The sequence below is a fragment of the Serinus canaria genome, chromosome 8 (genome assembly GCF_022539315.1).
Source record: "Serinus canaria isolate serCan28SL12 chromosome 8, serCan2020, whole genome shotgun sequence".
Lineage (NCBI taxonomy): Eukaryota > Metazoa > Chordata > Aves > Passeriformes > Fringillidae > Serinus > Serinus canaria.
The window spans coordinates 8,369,786-8,384,933 of NC_066322.1; the positions used below are offsets into that span (position 1 = coordinate 8,369,786).

The following is a 15,148-nucleotide window of genomic DNA, read 5'->3' on the forward strand; positions in this document are numbered from 1 at the left end:
TTTCCATTAAAAAATTAATCTTGACTAATGCTGCCTTTATTTAAGACACATGTGGCTTCCCAGTCATTGTTAAAGTGGTTAACTTGAAGTTCAGTGGCTCACCTGCTACTGAACTCACCAGGAATCTGATACTGGGTGGTGGGGAAAGCAGAAATAATAATTTACTTTGTTCAGAATGAACACAAATATTCTGTCACCAAGCACTCCAGTCTATTAATGAAGCAGCTCTTTTCCATAACCTTGTGATGATGATATTGCACAAGGTAAAGAATTGGCTGGAAGTGGTGATTCATTCCCATTCCCACCATTCCTGGTGGGAAGACAGTGGAATGATGGTGGAGCCATGTGTTTTCTCACTGCCTTTTAGGTGCATCAGCATTCTCTCACAAGCTTTGGAACAAACTTTGTTTTAGTGATGGCATTGTCTCAACAGCAGTTCAGCCTGGTGCTGACCTTGCCTTTCCTGTTCTGAGTGTTAAACCAGAGATTAAAACACCCTGTACTGAAATTCTGGGCCTTTCCCAGTCACATCCTAAGGACTGCAGTGTTCTTGGTATGTTTGAGTGGGCACTGATTGCTAATTAATTTATTACAGAATTGAGCTGAGATAAACCATGTGCTGTTTTGAAGCCAGTACAGACAGAGGAAGGCAGCAACTCCTTTTAAGCCAGAATTTCTCCTCTCACGCAGCCCCTTCCATCAACAAGGATATTTGCTTCCTTTCAGGAAAGGTGCTACTTTACTGTGCTGAAAAATAAAACCTTTCTCAGTCCCTGAATCTCCCCTGGATAAGGCATAAGCTTATTATCTGCCAGCATATTTTCTGCTGAATCAGTCAAAAAATAGTTAATGTTTTTGAACATTCCAGTGAGATGAATGAGGCAATTCATACCTCTGAGCTATTGTTGCAGGGTTTTGTTCTTTGTTTCCTATTGTAAAATGTCTGGAAACACAGGAAGATGACAGCTGTATTGGTTAATATTTTAAAGACTTTCTTCAAATGCTCAAGGGCTAGAAACAATTTGAAAACAAAAGCCAAACTACTTGCACACAGCTCAGGACAAGGGTGTGGTGTTATAATAAGTTACACAAAGCATATAATCCTGGACAGCAACCTCCAAGCAAGCAAAATGTTAATTTACTGGACCAAAACAACAAAAAACACCCTTCCCTTTAAGCAGCATTTTCTTTTCATAGTGTGGTGCTGAGTAATTTCAAGATGTCTGGAATTATTTTCCCTGAAGCATCCATTGCAATTTGAGGTAACAACACAACCCCATACATTATGCCAGGTCTGGCTTTGTTAACTGAGCAATGAGGCCTAAGCTTTAGAGCTGGCTTGTGAGGTGATGTCGTGGGTACTGGGGCAACGTTAAGGCTTTATTGATTTGGTTTTTGGTTTTTTTTTCTTCACTTGTTTCTAGCTATTCTTTATTATAATTAAGAGAAGATATTTATAGTGCTAGCTGAAAAGGTGCTGGGTGTGCTTGGAGCATCACTGACCGCTTTACTTTGGATCATTTCAGTGCTCCCTACTCTGACTCTAAAGGGTTTGATCCCTTTTCAGTAAAGTAAGAATGCGGGCCGGAGGTGGGCTGAGCACGGCCCGGTTCCCACCGCAGCGGTCACAGGCACGACTGGGAATGGCCGTCGGTGCTCAGAAGATGCTCGGCTTCCTAATCTCCCCCGCCCAGCCCCGGCTGTTCTATCTTTAACGCTTCCTGTTGGTGAGAGGAGCCGGCTCGAAAATGGTCGTGTTTCCTGGCGGGAGGCACGGCGGGCTCTCCGGCGCGTCGTGACCGCCCCTGCCCCGCCGCCCCACGCACGCCGCCGGCATCGTGCGGGCTCCTGCAGCCCGGGACACGGCCCCGGCCCGGCCGTGCGGCGGGGGGAGCGCCCGGCGCTTGTGGAAACCTCTCCCACGGCCGCGTCCAGAGCGGGAGGCTGAGGGGAAGGAGTGAAAGGAAGAATAACAGCTCCGGCATTTCCCCCTGCGGAGGGCGCGCAGGTGGCGGGGAGACAATAGCGACCCCCGCGCCCCGGCCCCGCCGCTGGCCCCCGCTCCACGGCAGGTGCGGCCGGGCCTCGCCGCCGCTTGTCCCCGGGCCCCGCGCACGGCCCGAGCCCCGCAGAGGGCACCGGGGGTGTCCCGGGAGGGGCTCAGCCCTGGCCCCTTCCCTGCCGCCCCGCGCCCGCCGTGATTTCGTTGATTTTCGGGTTCCCGCGCGGGCCGGTGCCCAAGGTGTCCAAACCCGCTCCCCGCCGCTGCCTTTAGGGCCGCGCTACCCGCGGGTGCCCGGAGGAGCGGATCTGAGACCCTCCAGCGATTCCTGCTTCCCCCTTTTCCATGCCGGGAGCCTCAGGCATTTTGGGGAGGTTCTCACGCCTCCCGTCGCTTTGGGATCACCGCGCAGGGCATCGCGACTCTCGCACCGCCAGCCCCGTCCCCACGAGCCGCTCCGGGGGCACGGGGCTCTGCCCAGGCCGGGGGTCCCTGCCCAGGCCGGGGGTCCCTGCCCGCCCGGGGCCGGAGCGGCCTGGCTGAGCCCCTGCCCCGACGGGGCGCGCAGCCGGTCCCGAGCTCCCGTCCCGCGCGGCGCGCAGCCCGGCCCCAGCCCCGCTGGATGTCCCGCACTGCTGCGGGACGAACCAGGGCCCTTTTCCCCCTTCTCCAAGCCCCTCTCCTCCAGGCTCCACCTCTAACATCCCAAATTCCTCGAGAGCGAGAGGTGCCGGCTCGGTACCGGCTCCACTCACGGTCCCCAGCATCCCCCAGCTCTGCAGGGATGCTCGGCCTCCTCCCACCCCAGAAAGGGAGACGAGACAGGGAGCTCGCCCCAGTTCAGCCCTTCAGCAAAAATATACAGTGCTGGGGGAAAAGGCTGGGGATTGGGGCCGGTTTTCTCCAAAACATCTCCTTTCGATGTGCTTTATTTACCTCCTCTTGTCCCAAAGCAGCCCACACCCTTTCCCCCTCTCTCAACATCTCTAACAATTTATTTTGGCTCATTAAATTTAATTAAGAACGGAGTAGGTGTTCCATATTTAATAATAATAATAATAAAAAAAAAAACAGAAAAAAAAAGGAAAAAAAAAACAAACTAGGGGCATAATAACCTCCAAGAGGACTAAAATAAAGAATCGCTATTCAGATGCGGGCAGCCACAGTGCAATTTTTTATTACTTTTTTTTTTTTTTTTTTTTTTTTTTTTTTTTTTTTTTTAGTGTCTTTTTAAGAGCATCTAAGCACACACACATAAAAAGCTAGAAGGCATGCATTCCGGAGTTATTCCTATGCATATCCCTGCAATAATTTTCCGCTTTCCTTCGATAAAATTGCCAAATAATAATGAATCATTTCATAAATAATGGGTTTAGAAGCTTATCAGGGCAGGCGGGCCACTGCTGGGGTTTTATCTCTCTCGGCCACATTGCAGTAGTGTTCCGCTCTCCATACTAAATAGGAAACTGGACGTGATGTGGAATTAGAGCCTACCCAGCTGAAGCCACCCAACACTTACTACAAATATAGCCGCGATGCGTAGGCCACAAAATGGCTCCACTCACTTTTCCCAATGAAAAGCAAATGGTGAGTAAAGAGGAATCGGCTCTGCAGGAGTCTGGGCGCTGGGGGCGGCGGGATGTGGTTTTGGGGGGCTTCGGAGGGCAGCGAGAGAGCTTTTGGGGGCTTCTGCCCCACATGAGAGACAAGAAAAACACAAAATCTTTTCCGCGGTTGGGTTTTAATCTTTTTTATTCTTTGATGCGGGGTCGGTGAGGAGGAGAATACACTTTCCCCTTTGAAATTGTGGGGTGCGGCACCCCCCCGGCCCCGGGACCCTGGGGCTGCGGCAGCGAGGGATGGGCTGAGGGGCGCTGGGGGCGAAGCGCCCACCGGGCAGGGCTCCCCCAGCCCTCCCCAGGGACAAACTCCGGGACACGGCCAGGCCGACGGCCAGACCCTGAGCTCTTCTCCCCGAGACGGGGGTCCCCCATTTCCCGCTCCCCCCACCCCTTCGCTTTGGGACCATTTCCCTACAAAGGGCCGGCGGGAGAGGTGCGCTTTTGGCTTGGAAATTTCCTGCCGATCGGCTGCTGGAAAACAAAAGGATTTTGCGAAGCAGAAACCAGCGGGCGGGGATTTTATACCCCCCCTCCATTTTTTCTAAACGAAACCATCCCAATTTAAGGCAAAATTCTGCGGATATGTTTGCGGTTTTGCGTCTTTCGTTTTTTAACAATTGCGGGAACAGACGCCATCGGGATTATTCCTTTTTTTACGGAGGGGAAACCCTAATTTTTCGTGATTTCGTTGGCGGGGTGAGCCGGCCTCACCTTCCTGTGGCTGGGCGGCGGGGAGCGGGCTCACTCCGCCGCCGGCCCGGTGCCGGCTGTCGCGGTTCCTCGGCCGGTAACCGGCCCCTTGAGGAATTTAATTTGCCCCTTTAGGAATTAAATTTTCCAGCCGGACGTGGGAGAAACGCCGCCGCCGTCGCCGCTTCGTGCGAGCCCATCGGGAGAAAAACAACCCCGTGTCCGGCCCCGTCTGTGATTTCCTCCCGGGGAGACCGGGTTTGCAATGTGTCCAAAAATCCGCCCAATTCGCCCCAAATATAGGGCGCTTTTTTTCACGCCTTTTTTTTTTTCTCTCTGTTTATTTTTATTTTTCTACGCCAGGCCATGGCCGTCGCTCGTTGTGGCCCCTTGTGCGAGGCGGCAGCTCCCGGCGGCGGCGGGGGGGGACCCGGGGGTGGCCGCTGTCCCCTATCACAGGGGCCTCCCCGGGGTGCTGTCCCCTCCTTCCCTCTCCCCTTCACCTTTCTCCCTCCACTGATCTCCGGCAATCCAGACCCACGAGATCCACCCTCTCCTTTTTTTTTTTTTTCTCCCCCCCTTCTCTTCCTCCCAGGATTTAGCAGTTTTATCCCGATGCGGGTGTCCTTCCTCTCTGTAAAGTCGTAAGTACCTTGAGGTGGGAGGAGTAAATTCAGCCTGACACTGAGAGCGCTTTTGTTGAAACAGGAGAGACTTGCTGTGTCCCTACTTAAATATGACACATGTGAGTAATCTCTTCCTATACAATATCGGAATAGGCAATTAGATTTTTCTTGCTAGAGGGCTGGCGGGAAGGTGGCCGGAGGGAAGGCAGAGAACTTGTTCTTTAGGTTGGGTGGTTGTAATTTTTTTTATTTTATTTTCCACAGAGATAGTGATATACGGCAAAAAAAAAAAAAAACCCAACTGGGTATTTTGTTTTGTTTGGGGTTTTTTTGTTGGTTTGGTTTTTTTTTCCTTGCGACTCAGTTTATCAGAAACGGAATAAAAAATAACCCAAGGCAAAGGAGCTAGAAGGATGGGTGGCAGCTCTCTGCTTCGTGAAGCTCCTTATTTATATAGAAAAGAATAATCAATCAACTAAAACAACAACAACAGAAAAAAAATCCAAAAACGAACGAGGGCATATGTGGGAGATAAAGCATAGAAATAATCGCGATATCTGCCCGAAGCGCGAGGTGCCCTGTCGCGACAGCATTTGTTTTGTGGGAGAAGGGGGACAATGCTGTGCGTGCGGCCGCGGCCGGGCCGCTTCCTCCTTCCTGCGGTAGCGAATGCGCGGGGGGATTGACTCCGTTAGGGGCTGGGTTAACCCCCTCTCCCCTAAAAAGTGCTTCCAGGTATATTTCGATAGTTTATGAATAACAATAAAAAATAATCATGGGCGGAGAAGGAGCCGCCCGTGAGGCTAAGGCCGCTACAGGCAGGCCGGGCGGTGACTGGGCTGGCTCCGCAGGGTAGCGAACACCGCCGGGGACCCCAAAACGGGGAGAAATACCCCCAGAAAAGCGGGGCTGTGTGCTGGGCCTCCGCCGTAATTTGGCCGCCCAATTTAACCCCCACCCTCGGCGGCGCTGCGGGCGCTGCCCGAGCCCCCTCGCTGCTCATCGGTGCCGCTGTGAATCCCCGCGGGGCACCGGGAGCCTGGCGGGGGCTCCGGCCCTTCCCTATCGTGCGGGACCGGGGCGCTGCCAGACGTCAAAGCGCCGCTCCGCCAGGCTCCGTGACGTCACGGCAGGGCCGGGGCGCCCCGTGACGTCACGGCACCGCACGGTTCGGCGGGGTGGACCCACAGACCGCCCCCCCTCCCGCCAGCAAACTCTAAATTATTTGGGGTGATCAGGAACTCCCCCGTTTCTCACCGACGAGGTGCGAGCCCCGACGCGGCTCCCCCGTCGGGCGGTGCCCGTAGAGGGGCAAAGCCCCGCCGTGGTCCCCGTGCGGGGCCGGCCCTGAGCGCTGCCTCTCTCCGCAGGACGATGGACAGGACGCCCGCCCCGCCGCCCCCCAGTGACTCCCGCGATGCCCGCCCCGCCCGGCGGCACGACTCGGAAGCGGAGACCACGAGCGAGCCGGAGAGCAGCCGCGGGGGCATGGAGGCGCCGGCGGACCCCCAGCTGCTGCTCAACGGGGCGGCCAAGGAGGCGGGCCGGCCCTCCCCCGGGCCCCCCGCCGCCCCTGTGCCCGTCATCGAGCTGGTGCGCCGGGGGGGCTCCCTGGACATAAAAAGCCGTGAGGCGGCGGGGGAGGCGATGCAGAGAGCGCCGGGAGCCGAGCCGTGCCGCGCCGCCGAGGCTGCCTGCGAGGCCCGCATGGTGCAGCTGAGCCCACCCGCGCTCCCGCTGCAGCCCCCCGGCAGGGCCATGCTCTACAACCTGGGCCAGCCGCTGGCCACCATCAACAGGTCCGTGTCTCCCCTGTCCCATCCCATCTCGGAGCTGTCCCAGGGGTGTCCCGCGCGGTGTTGGGGCGGCGGGAGGCGCGGGGCAGAGATGCGGGGGCAGAAGCAGCAGCATCCCTTCGTCTGCGTGGGGCTCGCCGCTTAATCATCGCGGGTTTGCAGGCAAACTTTGCAAAGAGAGAAAGGGAAAAGGCGGGGGGGAAGTCAAAAAAGAAACGAAAAACTCGTTCCTCGAAGGAAAAATATTTGCGGTGGCTAAGTCCTGGGTAGAGCGAAGGGGTCCGTCAATAACCGGACGAGAACCGGTTTAGCTCTTCCGAGCTCCCCGGGCTCTCTCTGTTTTCTGACGAGTCCCGCAAATGAGCGAAGGGGACAGCAGAGGCTCTGACAGCGGCTGAGCCAGCCCGGGGATGTGCGGGGACGGACCCCCGTCTCGCCTCCCAGGGAACGCTGCGGTCGGGGGACGTGCGTGCCAGTCTGCGGGGCAGCACGAAGTCGCGGGAATGGGGGGGATTCTGCCCAAACCAGCAAGCCTGGACGCCGCTCACATCTCCCTGCCCGCTCAGGGCTGGCGTCTCTTGCTGCGTGTCCCCGGCTGGCCGCGTGTGGTGTCACCGCACGACCCCAGGCTCGGCTTCGTGAGCCGTGAGCTCGCTCCGAGGTCACGGAGCAGCTCCGCTTCCCGCCGACCCGGACGCAGCCCCCCTCACGGACTGGGCCGGGGGGATGTCGGTGTGTCCTCACGGCCTGTCCGCCTTTCTTTGCAGCGGGTTTTTCGGCGAACCGGACTCCTTCTCCATGTACGGCAGCAACCGGGTGAAGCGGAGACCCTCTCCGTACGAGATGGAGATCACCGACGGTGAGAGAATTTCGCCCCCGAGCCGCATTTCGGGGGGAAGGGCTGCTCCATCTGCCATGGGAACAAGTTCCTGCACAATGCCACACTCTGGGACTAACCCCCAAATAATAAAAGGACTAAACCCCCAAACCGTAAAACGCGAGTAGGATGCCCAGGTAGGCAGAGGCGCTCTCCGGTAAGCGGAGCCCACAGCAGTTCCCAGCAGCGTGCTGGGCGAGTTTGCCTTCACCCAGCACCCAGCGATGCAGTTCAGACTGTGGCTAATTACATCCCTATTCTGCAAATTGTTCAGAGATTAAATCGAAAAGAAGACAAGAAACGCGTGTCTTTGTTGAAGTGCGGATCAGGGCCATTGCCATTGCGGTGAGATGTTGCTCCTGTAAAACCTTTTCAGCCAGGAGGCGTTCGCACTGCAGAGCGATAACCTGCCTTTAAACCAACTCCTGGGCATCCTACTCGCGTTTTACGGTTTGCCTGCTCCTGGCAGCAGGCTTGGGGTGCAGGATGCTGCGTGTAAGGGGATCTCTGCCCCGAGGCTGCTGCCCACGCAAAGGGACACTTGCAAGAACGATTTGCACGTGGAGGGCCGGCCTGTTTATCTCTGCAGTTAATAGCCCGTACACACGAGATTCGCTGAAATACGTTTATCTTTAGTGATTGTAAACACTGTATTTCAATTGCTAGACAATTAATTTTCCTCCTTTCCAGCTAGCTGTCCATTTCCTTCTACCCAGCTAATCTAAGATCAAATCATAACCTGCATCAGTCTAAAATGATGCATCCCGAAATGACAGGCTCAGGGTATTATCTGCATTAATCAGAATCCTCTCCCCTCCCGGCCCTTTCAGACTGCAGCCCCGTGGGACAGGGGATGTTACAGCCCCGGCACAAGAAGGGCTTTTTGTCTGGGTTTTGATTCCAAGGTTTAGCAGCTATTGTAGAAAGTCCATCAAATCTCGGTGTCTGACTAAAGCTTTGCACTTGCTATTAAATTAGGTGTAAAGGATTACAGAAATACTTGGTTGTAACCAAGTTTTTGAACACGTGTTTTGATGCAGGTGTACAGATTGGGCCCAATCCTGCAGGTTCATGTGAATTTCCAAGATTGGACTCAACCTTTTTTGAGGGGAAAAAGGGTATCAGATTATATTGTGTAAACAGGAACAATTTGTAGGGATGTACATCCCATACTGATGCACCTGTGTGGTCTGAGGCACTTTGCTTATTGCTCTGATGGGCACCTGCTGGGTGACATCCAGGGCACACAGGAGCATCACTCTTGAGGGTCCTCAGCCCTTGGGGGCTGCAGAAAGGCAGGAAAGTCTTCCCAGACACTTCGTGTTTGTGGTTTTTTCTGTGAGAGGATAAGTGGTGGGGTTTTTGCAGTAGTTTTTTATCTATTTTATGGAAACTTTGTTCCATTTAATATCTTCTTTAAAAATTACTAGAAGGGAAGATAAAAGTGCAATAAAGTATCTCTAAAAAAGTATATCCTGGAACTTTGGAAGATCATATTTTTATTAATTTCCCTCATATTTCTAATTTTAAAAAAGCATCAGTCAATCCATTAGAACAAAATCCAGGCAAAAATTCTCATCTGATTGCTTGAATTAATTATGAGGCAAATTTTTTTAAAATGAGAAATAGATTTTCTATTATAACACAGCTATGGGGCATTTTAATTTCCTCCACTCCTTGACATGTTTTGGCCAAAGCCTGATCTCTTTCTAAAATATATGTTTAATTCAGTTTGGGAAGGAATTAAGAATTTGACTGGTGTCAGAATTTGCTTTATACATACTAAAGCTTGATTTAGGTGCCCCTGGATGAAAATAAACAGTTTGGTTTCTTTTTCTTTCTGATTTCTGACCAATTTATTAATAGATGCCTTTTAGTCATCAACTTTCAGTGAACAGAAACACATGTTTGAAGACCGAAAGTCTCTTGAGGATTTTTTTAATGAGCAGTATCCAAGATGGGGTTATTTCTCATACCCTTATGGGAGTAAATAGCTTTTGTGCTCCATCTTTCTCTGGATTCAAGACCAGTTGCTTTGTCTTGTCTGGAAATAGCAGTAAAGTGTTAAAAATGTCATATTATTTTAGTAGGATGTAGCACATTCTTCATTGCTTAATTAGCAGTGCTGCTGGGGTCTCTTTGGTCCCTGTCACCTTCCCCACAATCCTGTGGCATAGCAGACTGCAAACATCAGGGATGGGACACCTTCCCTTTGCATGAGCTCTTGTGCCTTAATTCATACAGAGGGCGTTAGGTGCTGTGTGGGGGTGAATATTGCCTTTATTAAAGCATCATACTGGAATCCTGGAGGTCAGAGAGATGTTTGTAATTTCTACATCCCCCAGCTTGTCCCAGGGGCTGTTTGTGACTTTAGGGGACTCCCAGCTCTGAGCACACTGTGAGGAGGAGTGAGCTGTGTGGCTGCTCACACACAGGAGAAGCTGGCAGCTTTTACTGGTTGCTTGGGAGTGTGTCCCAATGCAAACCCTGCAGTGCAGGGTGATCTGGGTGGTGTGCTGGGCGGCAGGGACTCAGCTTGCCCTGAAGGGAGGAAAGTGTGATGGTATCTGATGGCATCTGATCAGCTGGAATGGGGAATTCCACTTCTCCTGTTGTGCAGGGTGGGATTTGCTGAGGTACAGCCTGACCAGGATACTCATAAAAAGTCATAAGTTTGGTTCCTGTGCCACAGTCAAGGCAGCCAAGAGTTTTGATAGAAAAGAATAAAGGTGTTTAGATGTGCCCTGGGGGGCTGGTTCCACTGAGCGATGTCAGAACCGTGGCTTAAACTGCTCACCAAGGCCAGGGACTTGCTCCCACCAGGAGGGAGAAGTTAGGCAGGTGTCACGGAGTGGGGAATACAGGGGAGAGATCAGGGGAATGGGAATTCCACAGCCCTTTGGGGTAAATCTCACCAACGTGTTACCTGCAAGGCTTGGCTTCCCACTCTGTGATGATTTTCATTGTCTGTGATGCTTCCTATCCCATGGGAGTTTCTGCCCTGGTCATTCTTCCAGATTTTCATGAGATTGATATGACCTTCCATTGTTGATGTCTCCTGGAGGAGATGATGGGAAGGATGTAATAATAAAAGCATCTTATGGCAGTGTTCCCTCGTGTGAGCTGGTTTCCATGAAGCCAAGGACCTGCAATCCTGATTTACAGCACTGCTGCTCCTGCAGAACAGTACTTTTCAGCAGATGTGCTTTTGGGTCTCTTCTAGCCCAGAGACAAAGCTTTTCTCATGTACACCAGGAGTTGCCCTGATGTGCTGAAAAGAGAATTGGTGTGTTTTGTGCCTTCATCCTGTGTAGCATCCCCTCTCAGAAACATGGCTGTAAAATTTCAAGGTGTAATTGGAGGTCACATGTATTTAGGTCAAACGGACACCTCCAGCAATTTGGGGCCCCTTCTCCAATTAGTGTCAGAGGGAGTTTTTTCCCTGTGGCAGTGAGGAGGAGAGAGAGCAGGCAGCCCTCAGGTCAGCTGTGAAGCTGTTCCAAAGAGTGATCACCCTTCCAGCAGGACACTGCCTTCACTTCCTACCTGTCCTCGTTGTTATGGGACAAATCCCACCACCCCATTTCATTCAGAGGGCTGCTGGCAACTCTCTGGTCTCTCTCAGCAGGGAAGACCTCTGGATCTCAGAGCTGTCAAACCTCTGCTCAAACTAATTTCCTCCTGTCCCAATGGTGTGTCCTTCAGACGATTTTTGGGATAGAAAATAAAGCCATCTAGTGAGATTAAATTTTAATAGGACCATTGTTGCTGAGTTACCCGTGTTGATGAATTGAGATACCCTAAAATTATAGCAGCCTTCTGCACACATACCATGGCCTAAGCCTTCTTTGGAGAGGTAAATTTCGATATCTGAGGAGACATCCAAAGAGATGCAGCTCCATTTTTCCCTTCCACTGGATTGAGCAGAAATTATGGCATTCTCATCTCATGGGGTCAGCTTCCACTCAGCTGGAAACTCTTGTTTCACTACCTTGTTGATTAAACCTCACTAAAATTGGTCCGTTAGTTAATTTGCAAAGTGGTGACCTATTCAGCAAAGCAACACCTGTTAAACCCAGCTCCTAATTCTGAGTGGTTGGAATTGCAGGTCCTCACACGAAGGTGGTTCGTCGCATTTTCACCAACAGCCGGGAGAGATGGAGGCAGCAGAACGTCAACGGGGCCTTTGCAGAGCTGCGCAAGCTCATCCCCACCCACCCGCCCGACAAAAAACTCAGCAAGAACGAGATCCTGCGCCTGGCTATGAAATACATCAACTTCCTGGCCAAGCTGCTCAATGACCAGGAGGAAGAAGGAAACCAAAGGGGCAAGGTGAACAAAGACTCGGGGATAGTCCAGGAAGACCTCCTGCAGGACATGTTGTCCCCCAACTCCAGCTGTGGAAGCTCTTTGGACGGGGCGGCAAGCCCAGACAGCTTCACGGAAGAGCACGAGGCGCTGGATTCGAAGCACACGCGGAGCCTGCACCACGCCATCCTCCCCGTAGAAGGCAACACGCAGCGGTGATGACCCCCACGCTGCTCCCAAAGAGCCACGGGGGAGAGGCCAGGCCTGGCTGTGCAGCTGCTGGAACTTGTGCCTGTGGGATTTGTGACTCTGCCTTTCCCTGGGAGCTCGCTCTGCCCAGCCTGGCATGCCGGCTGAGGACCAGACCGACCCAGATGAACGTTCGGGGTTTAGGTACGCGACCGTACGAAGAAGAAAAGCGTTGAGGTCATCTTCGTTGTACAGAACTGCTCGGGATGGGACTCTGAGGAGGGGAAGGAGACATGGCTGGCGCCTCCCCAGCGTTTAGAGGGTTTCCAGGCCACTTGGTGACCGTCTCTTTTCAAACAGTCATCTGGGTAGAGACGTGGAACTCCTCTTCCACTGCCCGCGGAGGCCGCCGGCGCTTTCCAGCTCCACGTGGTGCTGGAAACTGCTGCATCACGCCAGTGCTGCAGCACCTCTCCAGCCTGTGGCACATCCAGCTGGTCTGAGCAGGAGCTTAGCCACATATTCCTGTTTCCGAGAGCTTTTGACTGTATCTTTTTAAAGAGGTGAAAAAATACCCTCAGCAAAAGAACTATTAAAAGGATTTAGACTATTTCTTTTTCTCTCCTTTTTTCTGTCTTTCTTTTTTTTTTTCCCTTCCCTTTCTTCCTTTCTCTTCTATTTGATTTTGGATTGTTTGGGCTTGTTGTATTTATGATGTGGGATTACTTCCGTTTAACACTGTCATGCAGTATCCACTGAATGAAAAGGTACATAGGTATTTTCTGCCACCCTCCCAGTCCCTGATCCTTCTGCTGGTAACACTCAGCAGGTGAATTTCAAGCCTGCTGTGGTCTCCTAGGGTTTTTCCAGTGGGGCCAGAGCTTCTCTCGGGAAAGATGAATTTCAGAGTTGGTAAAGGAAGAAAATATTTGTTAGTGAAGTATCTCTTTGGACTGGGGGATTTTTAAATTCAAAAAAGAAAAAAAAAAAAAAGGGCAAAAGGAGTCAATGATGTATCAACAGTGTGCGTGTACATAGAGTTATAAAAAGGTTTTTTGATGATATGCTTTGAATTTTTTGGTTTTATTTTGTGAAATGGTGGTTCAGCTTTGCCAGTGCCCACAGTCTGGACAATAGTGCTGGATTTATTCTGGTGTTAGGAAGGTCCTCACCTGTCGAGGCTGATGGGAGTCCACAGCCTCTCTGAATCTTGGAGGAAGCAGTAAACAGTGGTGGGATTAGCCTGAACTCCCGAGTGCTCAAATTGCTGCAAAGCTGATCTCTGTGACTGAGCTGATCCCCTGACCCTGCTGTCCCCCAGGAGGATGTTTGGGAAGCAGGAGGGCAGGGGAGCAGGAGGCTGCTGCTGCTGCAGTGGGAGCTGAGAGCCACACTGGGCCACCACTGCTGCATCAGGCCACCTCTCACCAACCAATCTCCTGAGCCTGATGGAGCAAACCCATCCTCTCCCTCTGCACATCTGTCAAGGCACAGAAATCTCTACCATGATACAGCAGAAAAAAACCCCAAACCCACACACAAACCTCCTTTGGAAGGGAATAAATCTTTCTGAGTGGGGACATCTTCCACCACACTCGTGCCTTCCCAAGGATGCTGAGGTACAAGGGAACACAGAGAATTTGAGTGGGTGTCTGCAAGCCCATCCAGGCTTAATTCAGAGCCCTGTCATTTCCATCCCTGCTTGGTTTTGATGCCTCTTTGTAAATAATAGGTAAGAGTCTGGCATGTTAGGCAGAATTAGTTGCCTGGGAAGGGATCCTGGCCCATGCAAGGATTTCCAGCATAGCCCCCAAATTTTTGGAAAGCACCAATCTCCCCCACCTTAAATTGGGGAAAAGGAGGAAAATTCTTAGGTCTGGATTGCCTGTGCAGGGGGTTTTTACCAGGGGGGTTTCCTGCAGGGCTGGGCCAGGGAAGGTGCAGGGGGTGAGGAGGTAATGCTGAGGAAGAGGTTTGGACTGGTACTGGTGCCAGGGGCAGGAGAGACAAGCAGGGGGGCCTCCTGGGGACCCTCGGGATGCAGGGTGGGTAGGGGGGTGCTGTCACACAGGTAAAGCCGTTCCTGGTTCCCAAATAACCCCGGGTGGGGTATGTGGGGGTTTTACACCCTTGTTATTAACCTGACACGAGAAAATAAAATAATTCACCAATACTCAGAAATCCCTCATTCCACACAAACCCATTCCTGCTTGTTTGTATCTTCTGGGGAGCTGCACAGTTGGGGAGATGGTACAACCTTGTCAGCACCCCCAAACGCCCCCAGGCACGGTGCTCCTGCAGGGAGCACCGCAGGTCCCCCGGGGTATGTACAGTTGTACTTTAATCGTGATTTGAATGGTACATTTCCTCTGCCCACCTCTCCTCCTGCCTGCTTCATCTCTCGCTGTGTGGCTCATCACTCCCATTCCTGTTGGGAGCAGCGCCCTGGGGCAATGTCGTACCGTGTGAGTGAATTCCTGCCTTACGAATTTTGGTTTTTTCAGCCCCATCCCTTTCTCTGTCACCCTCCCCTCGGATTTCTGCATTTTTTCTGCAGAAATGAAGTAACCAGACCTGGTACCCTGAGTCTCAACCCACTGTGGATGTGCTATTTAGAAAACACATTTGTTGTAATGTGTGTGTATATATAAATATATATATATAATGAATATATCAAGAATATTTCTAAATAAAGTTTTACAAAGCAGCCTCCACTCGCTGTCTGCCTCTGTCCCACCTCCCCACTGGAATCCATCATTAGTTTGGAGCTCCATCCCTGAGTGTCGTGGGCTGAAGATGCCAGGGTGGCCCATTCCCAGCCAGCCAAAGACATAAACGGGCAGCAAAAAACGTTGCAGAAGGATCTGCTAATTGTGTTTTTTTAACTTGCTTGACTCACACGGTCCAGCCTGGGCGGGGGGAAGAGGGCCGGCAGGAAGGAAGGCGGGCGATGAAGCAATGCCCGCGGCGGGCGAGCGTTACCGCCACCCCCAGCTCACCCCAGCCAGGGGCTGTCACTCGCAGGTCCCCCAAAGGCT

The 15,148-nt window shown here is 52.3% G+C and overlaps 1 protein-coding gene across 3 annotated transcripts; it reads left to right on the plus strand.

The window, feature by feature from the left end:
- The first annotated feature begins 3,423 nt into the window (after positions 1 to 3,423).
- TAL1 (TAL bHLH transcription factor 1, erythroid differentiation factor) lies at positions 3,424 to 13,172 on the plus strand. 3 transcript variants are annotated; one of them, XM_050977521.1, is made up of 5 exons: positions 3,439 to 3,589; positions 4,910 to 4,958; positions 6,311 to 6,739; positions 7,504 to 7,595; positions 11,722 to 13,172. In XM_050977521.1, the coding sequence occupies exons 2-5, from the start codon at positions 4,930 to 4,932 to the stop codon at positions 12,138 to 12,140; spliced, it is 969 nt and encodes a 322-aa protein (XP_050833478.1). In that variant the 5' UTR covers positions 3,439 to 3,589; positions 4,910 to 4,929; the 3' UTR covers positions 12,141 to 13,172. The 3 variants fall into 3 exon arrangements, with proteins under 3 accessions (XP_050833479.1, XP_050833478.1, XP_050833480.1); XM_050977523.1 differs by having other exon boundaries at positions 3,473 to 3,589; positions 4,910 to 5,059; XM_050977522.1 differs by lacking the exon at positions 4,910 to 4,958 and having other exon boundaries at positions 3,424 to 3,589.
- The last annotated feature ends 1,976 nt before the right edge of the window (positions 13,173 to 15,148 follow it).